This window comes from Balaenoptera borealis (assembly GCF_965194805.1).
Source record: "Balaenoptera borealis genome assembly, chromosome: 18".
In the NCBI taxonomy this organism is placed as follows: domain Eukaryota; kingdom Metazoa; phylum Chordata; class Mammalia; order Artiodactyla; family Balaenopteridae; genus Balaenoptera; species Balaenoptera borealis.
The window spans coordinates 7,708,482-7,727,273 of record NC_138877.1 but is presented as its reverse complement, the minus strand read 5'-3'; the positions used below and the strand labels follow the sequence as shown (position 1 = coordinate 7,727,273).

Below are 18,792 nucleotides of genomic sequence, written 5' to 3'. Positions count from 1 at the left end.
TAAATGATGCTGAGGTCAATGTACTTCCAACGTAAAATATGTAATTGAGTTGATTTTTTTTTTTTTTGCTTGTGATTTCTAGGATGAACACTTACAAGTTTATTTATATTACTGTGACATTGACAAGAATTTAAGGTTCATGTTTTTATAAGTTTAGTTTATTAGTTTTATAGGAATTATTAAGTAATTGGGAAGATTTGCCATCAGGTAGTTGAAATATGTAAAAAGGAAAAAAATCTATTGAATTTATAATTGCAGTTTAAAATTTAAGAAGTTAATCAAAAGTCAAGTGATACATTTTGACAGATTTGTAAACTGAATAAAAATTAAAGCTAATTTTAGAAGCTAGAACTAACTTGGAGACCCTGTCTCTTCATTTCTTTCTCTCTAGTTTGAATCATCACTGAGCTCTCTCTCCATCCTCCAGCCCTTCATCCCTGCCCCTGCCTTCTTGTCTTCACAGAACAGCTAGTCCAAGACTAGTCCTGTATGCGCACCAGTGAATCTTTTGGATTTGAACCTCTGTTAGTAGTTCCTTTGAATCTTTGTTTCCTGGGATGAGGAGATGGTGCTCCAAGATTGGTGTTGCCAAGAGCAGTGGAGGGGGAAATTGACAGAAAATCAACAGATGACGCTATCAAGCCCCCAGCAAATACAACATAGAAGACAACATTAAGAACAGGAATCAAAGTTAATTCAGTATATTTCTGGAGTGATTAGTAGAAGTCATGGTAATTGTTCTTCCATTTAACTTCCTGATAGAGATTATTTATTTATTTGTTTTTACTTTTATTTTTAAAAAGCAGAACAACTCAGATTTGTTTATTTAGGAAGCATACATTTTGGAGACAAGTGGAGTAGTCCAGGTGCTTCAGCCAGGGGCCAGGGGCTCTGACCATATACACTGATCCTGAAGTAAATTCTACGTGCACGTATGTGAATAATTCATTAAATAATAGTGACTGAGTGAAGTAATGAAACCAACCTCAGAAGAATCTTTTAAAGTATCAGATGAGTCATTTGAAGTAAAAAACCATGATGTACTTTTAAAACTTTGGATGCTCTGCAGGCTGAACTAACTAAAACTTGTTAATAATTATAGGCAATTTAGCCTAGTGGCTAAAAGTGCAGGCCCTGGAACCAGGGTTGGATTGAAACCCAGCTCTGGTACTTCTTAACCAGGTTTGGGTAGGTTATTTAGTCTCTGCTTAGTTTCCTCCTCTGTAAACACGGGCATAGTAATAGTAACTTTCCCATAGGGTTGATGTGAGGATCAAATGAGTCAATATATGAAAAACACCTAAAAGATGACCTGGCACACAGTAAGCGTTACGGGTGTTCGCGATTACTAATAAGGTTGCTGCTTTTCACTGCATAGTAGGTGTATTTTAGTCATATTATTACAATAGATTAAATACACTTAGGAATTCGCTGGGAAACTAACTGCCGTAATAGCCTTTTTCCTATAGAAATGTAATCCAGTAAATGTAAACAGTGGATTTACACATGAAGCCTTGGGACATCAAAGCTTATAAATTAGAGTTGGTTAGGATCCAGATTACTTAGTATTTGCTAGATTAAAGTCACTACCAGTAGAGCTGTTCCTCGAAGGCATTAGGTCCTATGCACATAAAAATTTATGTATGTGTGATCAAAACCGCTAATTCCATTCGTGAGTGAATAGCCTGAATACTTGAATGTGAAATGAATGTTTGCAGTCTTATCATTTAGGAGTGCCAAGAAAAGACTATTCTGGCTCCAGTAGGTAATAATCATAACGGTAACTTTGGGTCGAATTCTGCCTTTGTTATGTGTAGTCCTGATGCATTTAGTTCTTCCCCACAGCTGCTGCAAGAAAACATAATCAAATGCGTAGCATTGTGGAATTACTTTTGAAGAAAACTGGAAAAATAATTTTTTTATATTCCCTAAGAAAGCCATTTTTATGCCCTATTAGTACTTTCTAAAACGGAAGATAGAGTAAGGACAGTATGTTAGGGATTGGTAATTGTTCAAACATTAACGTCATGAATATTCTGAAAATAAGCTCTAATATAAGAAATCAAAGTGATAGGAACACTGTTATTAAGTTCTTACAATGAGAGATCGAGAGACTCATCAAATATCTTTCCCAGACTTTTGTATCTATTTTATGGTGTTCGTTACTCTGAGCTATTGTTGATATATGTTAGAAACTTCTGAAATTCCTCACTTATTCTTGTGGATTTTGTTTAATAGACATGAGCGTAGGCTATTTTATTGATTTAAAAAATAGAGCATTTCTCAGCGTTTAGCATATAGTCCAAGTCAGAAGATAGTCATACTTAACCGACCTGCACCAACTTATTTGGATTTCTAACTATCTTCTGGTTTTTTTATAACCTTAGACAACTTTTCTTTAACTCTGAACCTAAGTTTCTAAATTTGCAGAAAGCATAAGTGATATTTTCTAGCTCAGTGCCAGGGGTTCTTTAGTTCTTGAATTGTTTCTCTGGCAAAGATGCATTCTACTCTTTTCACGTCCATGTCTCTAGACAATTGTCTAATCTGCTCATAACAGTCTTTCCTCTTTATAAATATTCCTTCTTTTGGTCTCTGTTAGTCATTTACTTTTTCCCAGGAGTTCATCTGCCCTTTTCTTTAACTATTTCTTTGTAAAAATTTTCCTTTTAGTTTTAATTTGTACTTTACTACTGTGTAGTTTTCTTCTTTATTTCCCCTCTTTGAAACCATCTGCTGCCATTGCATTTGCTTTCTGTATTGTAATGCTAAATGTTTTGATGCTGCTGGATTTATATTTATATTCAGTAACAACTTTTATGAACATACAGTTCTTGTGTTTTTTTAAATGAATAGCATGATGCATTCACCCCCAATGATGAACACTTAGTGATTATGTTAATTAGTAACATTCTTAGCTTAGATGGTATACCCTGCATAGATGCAGAATTTTGTGCTATATTTTCCTGATAATTGTACTTAATATTATATGCTGATGTTGATGCATTTACATGTCTGCCCTTTTCATTTCCTGCTTGTTTTGTAGAGTTCTGCTGCTAAATAATTTTGTCACACTAAACCTAAGTAAAATCATTTATTATGGTTTTAAAATTTAATAAATAATAATGAATAAAACAATTATATTCAAGTAAGAATTCATGAGTATTCCAGAGACATTAATTTATAAATGAGAACCTCAATGTTAAGGGCACATGAGGTTGTGGCTATCTGGGGCACCACTGAGTGACAGTATCACTAGGCACAGGTTGATGCAAATTGTCTGTGTGAGCTGAATAGGCCTGTGAAGCACAGGCAGCCTGGAACAATCGTCGTCTTCATAGCCAGACAGAATGTATTCTTCTTAAACAGGAGAGTTTGCTATCACTTTTGAATAATGAGTTGACTACAAACATACTGTAAAGAATAGGATGATTTTTTAAAATGTCTTTTTCTTTTTTCCCTCTTCAGGGCAACTGTTTTTTATTATCACTATGGGCTGTTTCAGGGCATGTAGTCCATGATAGTTGTGTGTGGAAAACAGTGAGTCTATCATCACCTAACTGTGTATAATAGTAAAAACATTAGAATACATTTTTTTCTTGGTAGTTGTTGGTAGAACCACTTCCTGGTTATACTTAAAGTATCCTGTTACATTACATTATTGAAATATTTTAGGAATGTTGGCTATAGTCTGGCATATTCTGGTACATTATTCATTCATCTTCCAGTATATTAAATACCTAGTATTTTTCGGGCACAGTGACTGAGGTTAACTATATGAATTAATTTAAAATGCAGTTTTCGTCTTCAGAGCTAAAAGTAGGATTTAATTGGGAAACAAAACACAGCCAAAGGCTCATCTCCAAAATTGTTTTGTCGCACACACATAAGCAACTGTGCTTGTGAATCTTAAGTTAGCAACTTATGAAAGAAGAGAACTGTGAAGTTTGGTTTTTTTTAAAATAAATTTATTTATTATGTTTATTTATTTATTTTTAGCTGTGTTGGGCCTTCGTTGCTGCGCGTGGGCTTTCTCTAGTTGCGGCGAGCAGGGGCTACTCTTCGCTGCAGTGCGTGGGCTTCTCATTGCAGTGGCTTCTCTCGTTGTTGAGCACGGGCTCTAGGCACGTGGGCTTCAGTAGTTGCAACACGTGGGCTCAGTAGTTGTGGCTCACGGGCTCTAGAGCACAGGCTCAGTAGTTGTGGCGCACGGGCTTAGTTGCTCCGTGGCATGTGGGATCTTCCCGGACCAGGGATCGAACCCTTGTCTGCTGCATTGGCAGGCGGATTCTTAACCACTGTGCCACCAGGGAAGCCCCTACTATGGAGTTTTAAGATTGATTTTTCCACCCTCAAGGACCATGATTTAATTGGAGAGTTAAGACACATGACATAAACTGCATCTTCCTACAATAAATGATATGATATATGTAGGATGACCTTGTTATTTATTGTCTAGATTGAGATATTTCTGAGAGTAAAAGGGGACACTGTGCATCATAGTAGCGAGACAACAATTATACAACAACGATCACAATTGTTCCAGGCAAACGTGGACACGTAGGGTCACCCCAGTATACACCCATGATTGGGTAGAAACTCTGAGGTAGGAATGAGCAGCGTAGGCTGGAGCTGTCACACAGGCTTCAAAGGAGGCATTAGAACTGTGATTCTTGCCAGGAGAGGATTTATAATGAATATATCAATTTGGCTGGAGTAGAAATTTGCGTAGGGAAATAGTATTACAGTCAGCCCTCCATATCTGTGGGTTCCGCATCCGTGGGTACAGAGACCCTAAGCCTACTTACTGTACTATGCCATTTTGTGTAAGGGAGATGGGTATCCGCCACGGTCCTGGAACCCCAATCCGGTGGATACCGAGGGACAGCTGTGGTTGGATTGGACTGAGAAGTTTCAACCATGACTGTGATCTTGAGAAGTTACTTCACCTCCGTGTCCCCATTTACCATCTATAAGATGGAGACAGTAGTACCTGTCTCACAGGGCTGTACGGCCATGAACTGCATACTTTCACGCAAAGTACTGTGTAGCACGTTCAAGTGATAAGTAAATGTTAGCTACCTGTAGCACACTGACAATTTTAATTGTCAAAAGTGTTTGGAAATGTGCAGGGTGGATTGGGGGTGAGAGAGGCAGCAGAGAGAACCTGAAAGAATTTAGTAACAGAGAGGGGAGAGGAGAAAATAGAGCAGAGTAAATGGTGACTCTGAGCTTTCAAGCCTGAGTGACTGGGGGCCCGGGAGAGCTGAGCAGAAATAAATAAGTTGGGAGGGATGCCTGCTGTTTAGGAAGGGGTAAGTTCACATTTAAACATGCGATTTTGAGGGGACAGCAGGCTCTCTAATTAGAAATGGTCGCCGGCGGTTGGAAAAGTGAAAGTGGTCCTCCATGGAGAATGGGGGTGTCCCAAATAGGGGCAGCTGAGGCCTCGGGTGTGGATGAGGATGTCTCCTGGATAGGGTGTTGGAAAGAAAAGAATGATGAGGGAACCTTGGAAAGCCCATATTCAGAGTAAGTACAAGAGGAAAGAGAACAACTAAAAAGAGGCTTAAAGGAGCAGGAAAAGTATTCTCCAAAGTGTGTTTTACTGAACACTAGATCTGTGGGATGGTAACAGGTAATATGGGAAAGAAAATTGGTTCTGTGGTTAAATACTACAACTGTGTGAAAGTTAAATGAATTTGTTCATTGCAAGAATTCTCTGGGTTTTTAATGGATGCTAGTGTTTAATGGACACTAGTGTCCCAGAAAACACATTCTGAGAATTATAGAAGCATAACAAGGAAAGATTTTCAAGAAGGAAGGAGTTAAACTGTGCCAAATGTTGCAGAAAGACTAAGGAACATGAGAAATGAGAGGAAGCTATCTATAGTTGATGTTTTTTATTAGATGGCCCTCGGTGACCTTCACGAGCACAGTTCACTAGTGTGACTTCAATAGGCACTGGTTTATAGGGAATTAAAGATAAGAGTTAGTGATGTGACGAGGAAATGAAGGCCGTGGGTTTACATCATTACGTCTCTGTTAATTCAAATATGAAGTGTGACGGATAGGAATAACTTGGTCATTAGTGAATGTTTATATATCCTACGCATTTTTATTATGCATAATAAAATGGTTATATTTCTAAATAACCTGCCCTTTTGGTTTAATATTAATCATATATTAGAGCTGGAAGGGACTTTAACAGTCATCTGGGACAATCCCTCAGAGAACTATTAGTTTTCTTTCTTAGGGCAAAGCCACACATTAAAATTATTTTCTTTTCTAGCCACAGCCAAACCATCAAGTCTAAACCATTTTCCTCATATTTTTTTTTAATTAATTAATTAATTTATTTATTTATTTTTGGCTGTGTTGGGTCTTCGTTTCTGTGCGAGGGCTTTCTCTAGTTGCGGCAAGCGGGGGCCACTCTTCATCGCGGTGCGCGGGCCTCTCACTGTCGCGGCCTCTCGTGTTGCGGGGCACAGGCTCCAGACGCGCAGGCTCAGTAGTTGTGGCTCACAGGCCCAGTTGCTCCGCGGCACGTGGGATGTTCCCAGACCAGGGCTCGAACCCGCGTCTCCCGCATCGGCAGGCAGATTCTCAACCACTGCGCCACCAGGGAAGCCCCTCCTCATATTTTTTAAAAAGTATATGGGAGGGATTTCCCTGGTGGCGCAGTGGTTAAGAATCTGCCTGCCGATGCAGGAGACACGTGTTCGAGCCCTGGTCCGGGAAGATCCCACATACCACGGAGCAACTAAGCCTGTGCGCCAAAACTACTGAGCCTGTGCTCTAGAGCCCGCAAGCCACAACTACTGAGCCCACGAGCCACAGTTGCTGAACCCCGTGCACCTAGAGCCCGTGCTCCGCAACAAGAGAAGCCACCGCAGTGAGAAACCCACGCACCACAACGAAGAGTAGCCCCCGCTCGCTGCAACTAGAGAAAGCCCGCACACAGCAACAAAGACCCAATACAGCCAAAATTAAATAAATAAATTAATTAATTTTTAAAAAAGTATATGGGAAAGATAAGACTTATCAATTGTGTGTTTTTAAGGGGTCCATCTTATGTGAATTTTACTCTAATATTAAAGACCATTTTGGATATATACTGTCCTTTCATTTGACAGTGATGCAAATATTTACTTCACAGTTACGCTGTAAAGAGGAAAGTCATTTTGACATCCTCTAACAGCAGGTGTAGATAATTTTAATTAAAACTGTTTCAGCATTTTTTTGTGATAAAATATGCCATAGAACTGATGGCTGATTTTCTGTTACATGCAAATCAGGCTCTGCATCAACACACCACGCCCGACAAATTTGAAAATCCGTAATGAGCAGTGTAGGCTGGAGTGGTCACATAAACTACTCCTGTGTGACATTCAAGGAAACAAACTTGAATTTCAGTGACCTTCTTGTGTTAGCCCCACTGTCTGTGGAGGTGGGTGAATGCTTGAGAGCAAACCCAGAGTACTGGAGAGCTACTGATCATCTTTGTATCTTCTACAGCATCTAGCCTAGTTGCTTGTTTAACAGACATTTGTGTGTTCAGTCTCTGGGAATATCAGCTGAAAGTAGAACAGTCTTGAATACTCTGATATAGACCCCTGTTCCCCTTGGAAATTCACAAATTCACTTTGGCACGTGAAAGATTCTGAGAAGTTTTGCAGTGAAGAAACTTTGAATTTTGTTTTATGAATTTTTTGTGTGTGTTTAGATTGTAGTAAAATACATATAATATTTACCATCTTAACCATTTTTAAATGTACAGTTCATTGGTATTAAAGGCATTCACAGTGTTCTGCAACCATCACCACCATCCATCTCCAGAACTCTTTTCATCTTGAAAAACTGAAACTCTTTACTCATTAAACAGTAACTCCGCGTTCCTCCTTCCCCAAGCTCCTGGCAGATACCTTGTTTGAATTTTTTAACCTGGCACTTCCAAACTTATTTTACGGTAAATGAAAACTCTTTTCCTCTTGACATTTACTTATATTCTCTAGAAGTTCCATCATTCAGAGAAATGCAGGATTAGTTTTCAGCTAGTATGTAGCAGATTAAGGAGTATTTTTGCCTCAAAAGTTGCATGACTCCTAAGAGAAAAGCAAGCCCTTCTGGAGTGCCTATCTGATTAAGACATAAGTCCAATATTTTGAAAGCTCTAGAGGAGACTGGGAGGGTGGTTTAGGGAGGCATTGAAGTTATGCTGGAGCAAACCCTGACCTAGGAGAGAGAGGCTTGGGTTCCTGTTCTGCTTTGCCACTAACTGGCTAGTCTTTCAGGGCCTCTTTTGCCTTGTCTGTTCCCTGTCTATGAGCTGGATGAATCCTGAGACTCCTCCAATCTTAAAAGTGGAATGATTGAGGAATACTGTAAAAGGCATGGCATTTATAGTACTGAGAATTTGATAATAGCTTAGAAGAAATAGGAGGAAGAGGATCTGGGAATTGACACCCACAGGAACCTCAAATGTAACCTGGCATACACCTCAAATAATGGCAAAGCCAAGACAAGTGTAAGAAGTATAGATGTCTGAAAGATTCATCCTGTGTCATACCTGGATTTATTGGAGTAGCTAGGTGATTAGAGAGAAGAGAAAGTGCTATATAGTAGGTGCCAAAATACAATGTATGTAAGGAAAAGTTCTAGTACTTAGTTGGTATTCAATAAATATTAGTTTCTTCTCTCATGATTTTAGGCTTTTAGCCAAAAAACTTACACCATTGTATTTCCACTAAGGAGAGATGGGCAGAGAAAAAAATTGTCACCTCCCTGAAATACATGAAAATGTATATTATGAATATAGAAAACGTTCTGTCCCTTCCCCAGTGTCCTTTATTGCTTTGCTTTTGCCATTTCCCTTTCTCCTGTCTGTAATTTAATATATTGAGTGCTTGGTTGACAGAAACAATTGTACTGAACTGTTGTTCTTATTAAAGTGAGTTATAAGACCTGAAAATCCTCAAAACAAGGGTTTCCCTGTATACAAACCCAGTGTCCCAAAGAGAGTGCTTTACTTTCATTCAAAGTTGCTATTTAGTTGATAGTATGTATAGGAAATCAGACTGCTACTATTTCATATTGAAATCTTGTTAAAGCAGCTAGTTTGTATCCTATTTAGGGGCAAGTTTTAAAGGGATATCCTATAGTCAGGTTTTAAAGTGATGCAAAATCATAATTTAATTTCAGAACTAACATGTTTTCTAAGTTTATAGGATTTAGAACTTGAAGGAAAAATTATAATATTAAGAATAATTTTCAAGGATTCTCAAGAAAATATATTATCCAGTTTTCTCATGGAATTTTAATTTTATCCAAGTTTCCCAAACTTATTTTAAAGTAAATGTACATTATAAAGTATCTAAAGAAAGAGCACCATGTGGTTAGTATTACATGACTTACTAAATTGATGATGGTTATGATGACGATGGTAATAGGTGACTTGTGATAAGAGTTAATTAGGCACTTACTATGTGCCAGGCACTAAATGCTGTATAAATTTTAAGCTACATCGTTTGATTTTAAATTGTACTTATAAGAACTCAACATTTTCTTTGTTTCTTCACTGATGAAAAAAAAAGTCAATCTACATAGAAAGCAAGTAGGCTAATTCACTATTATTATCAATTCATTTTTATTGTCCAGCAGCTTCTTATTCATGTTCAGTGGTCAAAAAATAATGAATAAATAGTTGATGGGTTCATGTAATTCAAAAAGCATTAAGTGTTGGCTTTGGGATGTAGTTCTCCTACGTTTTTAAATGAGTCAGATGTTCTGGAAATTAACATTCCAAGTAAAATGAGATGTTGTAAAAGTTTTACTTGGGAACTTAAGCTAGAGAACTCTCTGACCTCCCCTTTACCTATTTTTCAGGGTAGGTAAGTGTTTCTACAATTAAAAATAAGGAATCCCACTGAGTTTTTGCCTCTAAAGATTTAATATTTCATGTATATTAGACTCTACATCATTTTAAGTGTTAAAAAGAAGACAGAAAAAGATCCCATAGTTTTAATCCATTTAGCAAGTCTCAGTGTACCTGAGTTTATGACTACGTAATACAAGTAAATTCCAAGACAAGAATTCAGGTGTATTTTCTTAGAAGTTAAAATCTGTTTTCATGAATGGCTTATATTAACTTCTTCACAAATAGGACTGCTCCTTCATTCCAGTAAAAAGTAGGAATGCTGTCTTGGTTTCTTCAGTTCTATTTTGAAATTCTTCTCCTGCTCTTTTTTCAAAAATTTAGTTTTATCGTTTCATCCAGGATGATTAGGCTCAGGAGAATTTTTTATGCCGTCCCCTCTCAAACATACAAGCCCAGAGTGTGTGTGGATTGGGGTGGGGAGCATGGGCCACCGAGCGTTCCAACCAGAAGGAACAACCTGGGTAGAGGCCTTGAGGCAGGGAAGAACTTGGCAGTTTTGAGGAACTGAAAGAAGGTACCTGTCATTGGGGCATAGTGGGGGCAAGTGTGATCGAGATGACAGAGAATGATCATGGAGACCATGGTGAGGAATTCGCCAGGACCACTTGGTTTGCTTGAGCAGAATGGCAGACAGCAGGTTCTGTGTCGTTAGTGCGCTGGGTTCAGCTCTCAGCTTCCCACTTACTAAGGTCTCTACACTCATTCCCACAACTCTGAAACGTGGGTAGGAACACCTGCATCAGAGCCGGGCTAGGCTAGTGCTAACTAGGTGCGTATGTAGTAAGCCACACAAAAAATGGCAAGCTGGTAGCATCTTTACTTCTTTACCCTACCCTGGAATCTCCAGCTCACAGGTTCTCCTTTCTGTTCTCTTTTATGTTCCTTCAGCAAATATTGGTTGAGCATTTTGTAGCCACGCCTGTCCTCCATAATTATGTTTGTATGTCTCATAGCTTCAAGGGTATGAAATCCTCCAGGGATTTCATATTAAATGTTTTGTAATCCAGGCACCAAACATAGTGTTTGTTTCAGAAAATGTTTGGATAAATAAACAGCTAAAAGAAAGTTAGTGAAATATATAATCATCCTATTTAGGCGCTGCAGCGATTTGAATAATTGGCTTTAAGTCCGTCCTGTGTAGAAGCATGAGCCCATTCCTCCTTCATTCCATTTTCTTCAACACGCAGTTATCAAAAACTCAGAATATGCCGTTTATCAATCCATGACTCTAGCAAAGAGATGCTTATCTATTTTCAGCTTCATACCTTGTCTTAAGTCAATGGTAGGTTCATATTTTTTCCTCTAGATCAAGTAGCTATTTTAATACAAGATTATGTTTTAAAAAGCACTTTTCACCTTCAAATGAAAATAAGAAAAATAAGTAAAGACAAACATAATACCATATAAATTTTTAGCAAGTTGAGCGCTTGTTTTTACACCTTTTTATTTCAAGGTAATTATGGATTCACATGCAGTTGTAAGGAATAGTACAGAAAAATCCCATACACCCTTCACCTACTTTTCCCTAATGGTAGTATCTTATAACTAGTACAGTAGCCCAACAGGAAATTGATGCTAATAAAATCCACAGACTTTATTCGGATTTCTCCAGTTCTGCATGCACTCATTTGTGTCTGTGTGTACTTAGTTCTGTGCAGTGGTATCACATGTGCAGATTCATGTGCCACTTAACATGGCAGCACACATTCCAGTTCCACCCCCGGGATCCCTGTGCTTCCTTTATCAACACAGCCACTGCCTTCCCTTCTTCCTAAAACCTGGCCACCACTCGTCTCTTCTCCATCTCTACCTTAGTCATTTCAAGAACATTATATCAGTGGAATCATACAGTATGTAGCCCTTTGGATTGACTTTTTTTTTTTTTTACTGGGTATAATCCCCTTGAGATAAATTGAGAGCTTTTAAAAAGTGATTTTCAAAGAAAGTCTAACATCTTTCCCACGGGCCACTTATTCATCCTTTAGCAGAAAAGGCAGGAATGAGCACTGCAAAGGCAAAGGTGCTTCCCTAGGAAGTGGAGTAGAGTGCCCCAGGACTCAGTTTACTCCTCAGAGACCCTCAGGGAAGTCAGGAGTTCCTTTTTTGATCAACATGTTGATCTTTTTGTAGAAAACAGTCATATTTTCATATTTCTTTTAAAGGGCATGGTCCATCTCCTAATTGCCCGTTTATATTCCAGTTAATCCCATCTTCCGTCCCTGCTCTTTCCTTCCTCTAAATTTTTCCATCCTGACCAACTGAAAACAAATTGTTGAGTGAATTAAGCTCTAGATGAGATTTCTCCAAATTGATATAATCTAACAAATAGGAATGGCAATCAATTTGACCGAAAACTTTTTTTTTTTTTAACTTGAAATTACATGCATGGAAGAGCTTCTGTTGTTTCCATTGGCCTTATGGGAAATTATCATGGTAGTTCTACCACACTAATAGTCTTGTTTTGATTTGTTTTGCCTCAAAAGTAATTATAAAATATATAATTCATTTGGATGACCTAAGTGCCATCCCTTGGGAATTTCATTACATAATAGGAACTCCATCTCATACCAAGTCATTCAGAGTCCTGATTAGCAGTTTTGTTTTTAGATAAGTATGTATATCAGTATATCACATTTTAAGCTGTCAATAAGAGTGTTGTTTGTAACCCGTTGTTGGTGTGTTGAGAATCCCACTACCTCACAAGCAGAGGTTCTTTTAAGGTATTTTATAGATTGATTTGGCTTCAAAGAAGTAAAAAGGTCTTTCATTAATAAGTATTTAAATAATGAATACATAATCTTCTAAAAGAAAATTCCTACAAAGAAATTTGTAGGAATTGCTATACATTTACTGAGGGGAGCTATAATTGACATTATTTATCTGAATAAGCCTGAGAGATTTCTAACTATAATATAAGAACAATTAACTACTGACCAACCTGTGTAGCTAGATGTTTGTTTGGGTGATTGCTTTCAGGATTTCTTCTAAAGGAAATGATGGGAATTCAGTGTTTTCCTCCCCTGGTGTTACAGTCCTAAGATACACTTGACTGCATACTGAGGCAGACAGATTCATGCTTCTAGTCTAGGGACAAGGCTGTCACATAGATAGATATAAGCATAGGAACAAGTCCAGACTCATCTGTTAATCTAACATATCAATAAACCCAGTCTTTATCTTCATTCGAAAACTAGGCACAATATACATGTTAATATGGTAGCTCAAGATTAACTTCACTTTTCAGAGTGCCTTACTAAATAATAGCATTTATATAAATTGTGGCATATTGCTGACACTAAAGATCCAGACCCTGACAAAGTAAACATTGAGGGTTCTACACATTGAAATATCCACATGTCCATGTCACTACCACAAAATTACTATCCATTCTCATTCTACTTACTACACTTGTCATTTAATAAAATGCCCAGAATGTGGAAGCCTGGATTTGGATCTTGGTGCTGACCTATCTAGTCTACATCTCTACTTGAGTCTTGAAACTGAAGAAACTGGCACATTAGTGAGTCAACAAGTACTGGTTGTACACCTACTATGTCAGGCACTGTTCCAGGCAGTGGAAGTGTCTCAGGCAATGTGTTACTTTACTCAGCCACTTAATTTTGTGGGTTTATTGCTGTTCGTTTTAATTTTGGACTTAAGCTTCTTTCCAAATGCAGTCTTTAACTGCTGCTGTCAGTTATAGATAGTTTAATGGTAAGATTTGATAAATTCTTAGATTGATGTACTTTTAGACTTATTCTTGCAGTTGTCATGTTCTCCCCTTTCCCCACCCAAAGGGGTGATTAGTTTCCCTCTAAGTAGGTTTTAAAATCTTACTCTGCTTCTGTTTTGTAGCCCAAAGCCACTTTCAAACTTTACCACGAATTATAAACTTAACTGTTTTCTGGGGCCAGCCAGGTATAAGTGTATGAAGCAGACCAGTGTGAGTATATTGAGATTACTAGGGTGTGTGTCAAACTGAAAAGTTCATGCCCACCTGTAAACATTTAAAAAAATATTTTTTAACCTGTGTCAAACACATCTACAGGCCAAAAGTTTTCAACGTTCTGAACATCTAGATAAACATAAATTTGTTAGACCGTTGACTTTTAAATATGAAAGTGAGATATCAGTTTATTAGTGACAGTGATTATATCAGTTTTAAAATAGGAAATGCCAAGAACTTTGCAGCATGAATGCACTTAGTGTTATGTATTTATGGGGTGGAGGTATGTGGATTATTTTGTTTTTGTTTAATATATTGTGGATGTCTTTCCATGTCAAATCATATAGATCTATATCTTACGTTGTTTAATGACTGTGGGAAATTTCCATAGTAAGGATGTGCTATCATTTATTTTTCCATTTCCATATTGATGGATATTAGGGAAAATCTAAAGTATGTATTAGTGTAAACTTTACAGAAGATAAGGATTAAGTCCTCCTTCCCTCTTTTCTTTGCTATTTTTAAATATAATTTGAAGAAAAGCTCAATAGAAATTAACATTAAACTTAAAAGTTGATTCCAGGAAATAGTAGGTTCATATCACTTACATAACTCTTAGGAAGCCTGAATTTAATTATATTTCTTTCTGGTTAAGCAGACACATGTGGCTGAACCATTATGAAGGGCATAATTTCTTGGGCATTAATAACTGAAGGGCTGTTACACAGTAGTTTGAAGCTATTAAAAGATTCCATGTAAGTTCAGAGCAAATATATATTTACCAATATTCACACATAAAGAGACAGCCTTGAATAGTGATACATGTGTGAGAACTAAAATTCACATTTTATTGTGTAGATGTTAGGTTTCTTGCTTTGGGAATCACTCATTACTTACTTGTTATAGGAGATAAATAAGGTGATGCTTTCTTACAATATAATCATTCTTGCAAACTATTACTTGAATTTTGTTCTAATGGAACTTAGAGTTTCTGAATCAAATTACTTCTTTATAGCAGTGTGATTTCATCAGATCTCTTCCTGTATTAAGTTCTTTGGTCTAATTTCATTTTAATTAGGAAAGGCAGCAAAAATTCATATTGGACATATCGAAAGGGCTTTTCACCTGAAATGTAGATTTCTTTTTCTTTTATCTTTTAAAATACTTTAAAAATTGAGATCTAGTGTACATACAGTTAGAATACAGTTTCTAACATGGAACCCAGTTCTACTCCATCCACTGTGGAATCCAGCTGCATTCCATTGAATGCAGAATTGTTTGCATATAGCATTTTTCTAGAGGAGATATTTTATAGCTTTCAGTACATTTTCAAGGTGGTGAGGCACTGGGAGTGGCAATGGCCACGGTGGTGGCAGATAGTAAATCAGTGACCTGGTGTCTTGGTGTTGCTGCAGTAGGTACCGGTTTATTCATTGTAGGCTTTGTCATCTTAAAGATTTTCTGGGGTTTTTTTGGTAAGAAAAAAAAAATGTTAATAACTGAGGAGGAGAGCTTGGGTAACCTAGGACCTGGCACAATTCAAACTGGTACAATGACATTCTCTGTTCTCTATATATAAAGAAGCTAGGCTAGTCCCAGCGCTGAGCTCAGGACTGGAAGTTTTAAGACGGTGTTATTTGCTCTCTTAACAGAGGCCTGGAGGTACAGAAAACCGCACTTGTATTTCTGTAACTTATAGGGGAAATGAATGAATATCGTGGTTTTAAATAATATCATTAATTATGGACAAAGATAAAAATGAAAAAGTGAACATTTTGGAAAATATATTAAGATTGGTATAAGCAAATATATATTGACTTGGAATTGTAAATCCAGTGGATCTCGTCCATTTTAGGTTTTCCGGTGAGGGTGAATCTGTTGTTCTTTGTCACACATAGCGCCTCCACCCCTTCCCACAGAAATGAATGATCATGTAATTGGGATTAAAGTAACTACTATTATTGAATCCTCTATTAACTCTAATAAAGTTCTTTAAAATTATAGTTTCTGGTTAATTTGTTTAGGTTTGAAAATTTTTTATAGGATAAAAAGTTGTGTATAATTCTTGTCTCTTTTTTCTAAGAAGCAGATTAGCAAGTAAATATTTTTCCTGTTTAGTGATGTGATCTGCAGGGTAACCACTTCTATTAGCTTTTCAATGGAAAATGTGTATTTTATAGTTATACTGATAACCTGTAAAAGTCCAATTCTGAGCATTGCTGGAGTAGTTAAGTATAAAAGTATAATGAATTTTGGTTTTCCTTTGTTCGTTTATTATGGTAAATTACCCCCCCCCACACACACACGTATATATTAAATAATGGAAATAAAATCATGTCTCAAATTCTCATTCTTTAAAAAGAATCTTTTTATAATTTAAGTAAATAAAAACCAGAAAATGGCATTAGTAATAACTGAGAATGTTATTGAAATGAAAAGAGTATGAGTCATTATTTTATTTTAAAAATTTCAAGATTTATATTAAAAGAATCATTGTCTTCTTTCAGATAAACTTGCGCCTCATCTTGGTAAGTGGGAAAACAAAAGAGTTCCTGTTTTCTCCTAATGATTCTGCTTCGGACATTGCAAAGCATGTGTATGACAATTGGCCAATGGGTGAGTGGTATTTTTCTCTTGGGAATGAATAATGTAATTCTTCATGCCCTACCTTGTTTCATAAACATTTTGAAAAAGTTGTAAGTAAATAAAAGAGAACAAACAAATGATTGAGGGTATAAGGCTTAAAGTTAAGGGGGTTGCTGCATCCTTCCTGGGTTTTGCTTTTCAGCTCCCTCACTGCAGGATGATAACAGAGCCAGTGCATCAAGGCCCTGGTTGGCTTTAGAGCTGTTTTAATGTACTGATAGAAGAAAATTATTTTTAAAAAAAATACACAAGGTAGCTAACACACACACATACACACTTTCATATCAGTAACCCTATTTATACCAAAACACAAATAAAAGGAAAGAAAAACTGTCTTTAACAAATTATAATACATTCTCTTTGGTCTATTCTATACATAGCCTATTTTAAATTGAGCTTGACACAAAGTTAATTTCTAATTCATGTCACTTCCTGTGTTCTCTGAACTACTACAAGGTCAAGAAGGTATAAAATCCATTTATACATTGCATTTTCAAGCCAGTATCCATGACAAACAAAATTTGGGCATGGGGGCGGGGGTGTGTGTATGTGGTATTCCTTTCTCTGGTTCTTTTCTATGTAATAAGACTGTCTTGCCATCCTCAAGTGAGTCTTTAGCTTATGTTCTTCCTTTGAACTTAACCCAAGTCATCTTGACCCTTTTAATGGCATGTACCGTAGTGATATGACTGTTTCAGCTGATTTCACTTAATTTTACTACCAAAGCAATTTGTACTTTTAAATCACAAGACTTGTTTTAACAAAGAACACAGCGTATACAAAATGAATCAATTAGATCAGTGTTTCTCAACCTAAAAAAATATATGGAACTCTTCACAGGAAGAAAATTCTTGTAGATTCCCTAATGCTGACTTAAATTGTTTTTGTTATAATGTTTATTTTTAAGGATAGAGACATATAACTCAATTAACTCTTTATCCTTATTAACTTGTATACAACCATAAAACTAAAACAGATCTACAAAGAAAATGCAAATATAACTCTAAAACCAGTAATGTTCAAATTAACAACTTTAATGTGCCACATGATATACTTTTGCTAAAACTGACTCACTGCTTGCACCATGAATATGGTACTGTTGAGTGTGGCATGCCTCTGCTACTACTTGCTGTATGAGAAGGCAGTTATCTGCAGATTCACCACAAAACCTTCATTCACACAGTGTACCAAATTGTCATTCAACCTTCACTTAACAAGAATGCATCGTTTATGTATTAAGTCAACCTCTGTTCTTTTCTTGTTAACCTCTTGACAAAGAAGTACTGCTTGGCACCAGTACAATCATAAACTTAAAATGCATACGTGGGTACTAAAATCCCAAGGCTGTACTTGGTTGTAAGGTAATTATTTGAATTATCTAGATAATCTCTTGCAGATTATCATTAAAATGAAAACACAGTCTAGAACTTATTGAAGAGGACTTTGAGACCCTAAGAACCTGTCTTTGTGGATTCGTAGACCTGAGTTTAAGAAATACTGCTTTAGACAAACACTTTCAAATGACTGGATCTTTCTTCTCACTGATAACCAAGGAACAAGTCAACACTAGCTCCTAAATCAGGAAGAGACTGAAGCTAGAGGTCATAGATAAGAAGGAATTTCAGAAGAGCTGGAGTAAACTAAACTTGGGCTCTTAGAATACGGGGTTTTCTTCATAGCCAGGCAGGGTAGATAAGTAAGAGTATGGAAAGCGTTTTTAAATACCTGTGTGGTGGTGATGTTGTACTAAGTGTAAAGACGCCTTTTGTGACTTTTGTGGGGTGGAGGGTGAAGATAGGCTTTTGACATCTGTGGGCATGTTGTAGAAAAGGGCACTACAACCCTGGCTACAAGGGTTATGCCATAACTTGAGGTAAAGGAAAATAATTTCACCTTTGTAACCGTTTGACTTAGACATTAAAATTAGTTTCAGTTCCTTAAAGTATCCTGACTAATGGTAAACAAATGTGAGATTCAGGTGCAGGTCTGTAACATAGTTTCCCAAACCATCTACCAGTATTGGGAATTGACTGTATCAATTCTACGTTACTTATTTTCATAGAAAAAGTTTTTGAACCCAATCTTTTCCTGAGTTTGCCAGTTCTACTCAGCAATTTTAGACACTGCAGGGAATAAAAATAAATAATTTTTATTTTATATAAAATATTTAAAAATCTAGGTCTACTTTGTATCACTTAATGCACTAAAGGTCAGCAAATGTAAATATTTATTGGTGCTAATAATAAAAGTGTAGTGAATATTA

General features: G+C 36.8%; 1 protein-coding gene and 1 long non-coding RNA gene across 6 annotated transcripts in view; one reads left to right on the top strand and one right to left on the bottom strand.

Moving 5' to 3' along the window:
* The window catches only part of LOC309615469, a 270,174-nt gene that overhangs the window by 151,060 nt on the left and 100,322 nt on the right, over positions 1-18,792 (bottom strand). The window lies entirely within an intron of this gene.
* The window catches only part of UBL3 (ubiquitin like 3), a 69,893-nt gene that overhangs the window by 40,678 nt on the left and 10,423 nt on the right, over positions 1-18,792 (top strand). Inside the window, exons 2-3 of one of the 2 annotated variants that reach the window (XM_082365145.1) lie at positions 392-731; positions 16,391-16,499. In XM_082365145.1, the coding sequence (XP_082221271.1) occupies positions 729-731; positions 16,391-16,499 (112 nt within the window). In that variant the 5' untranslated portion in view covers positions 392-728. The remainder of the gene's footprint in view (positions 1-391; positions 732-16,390; positions 16,500-18,792) is intronic. The other variant, XM_082365144.1, reaches the window with a different exon arrangement.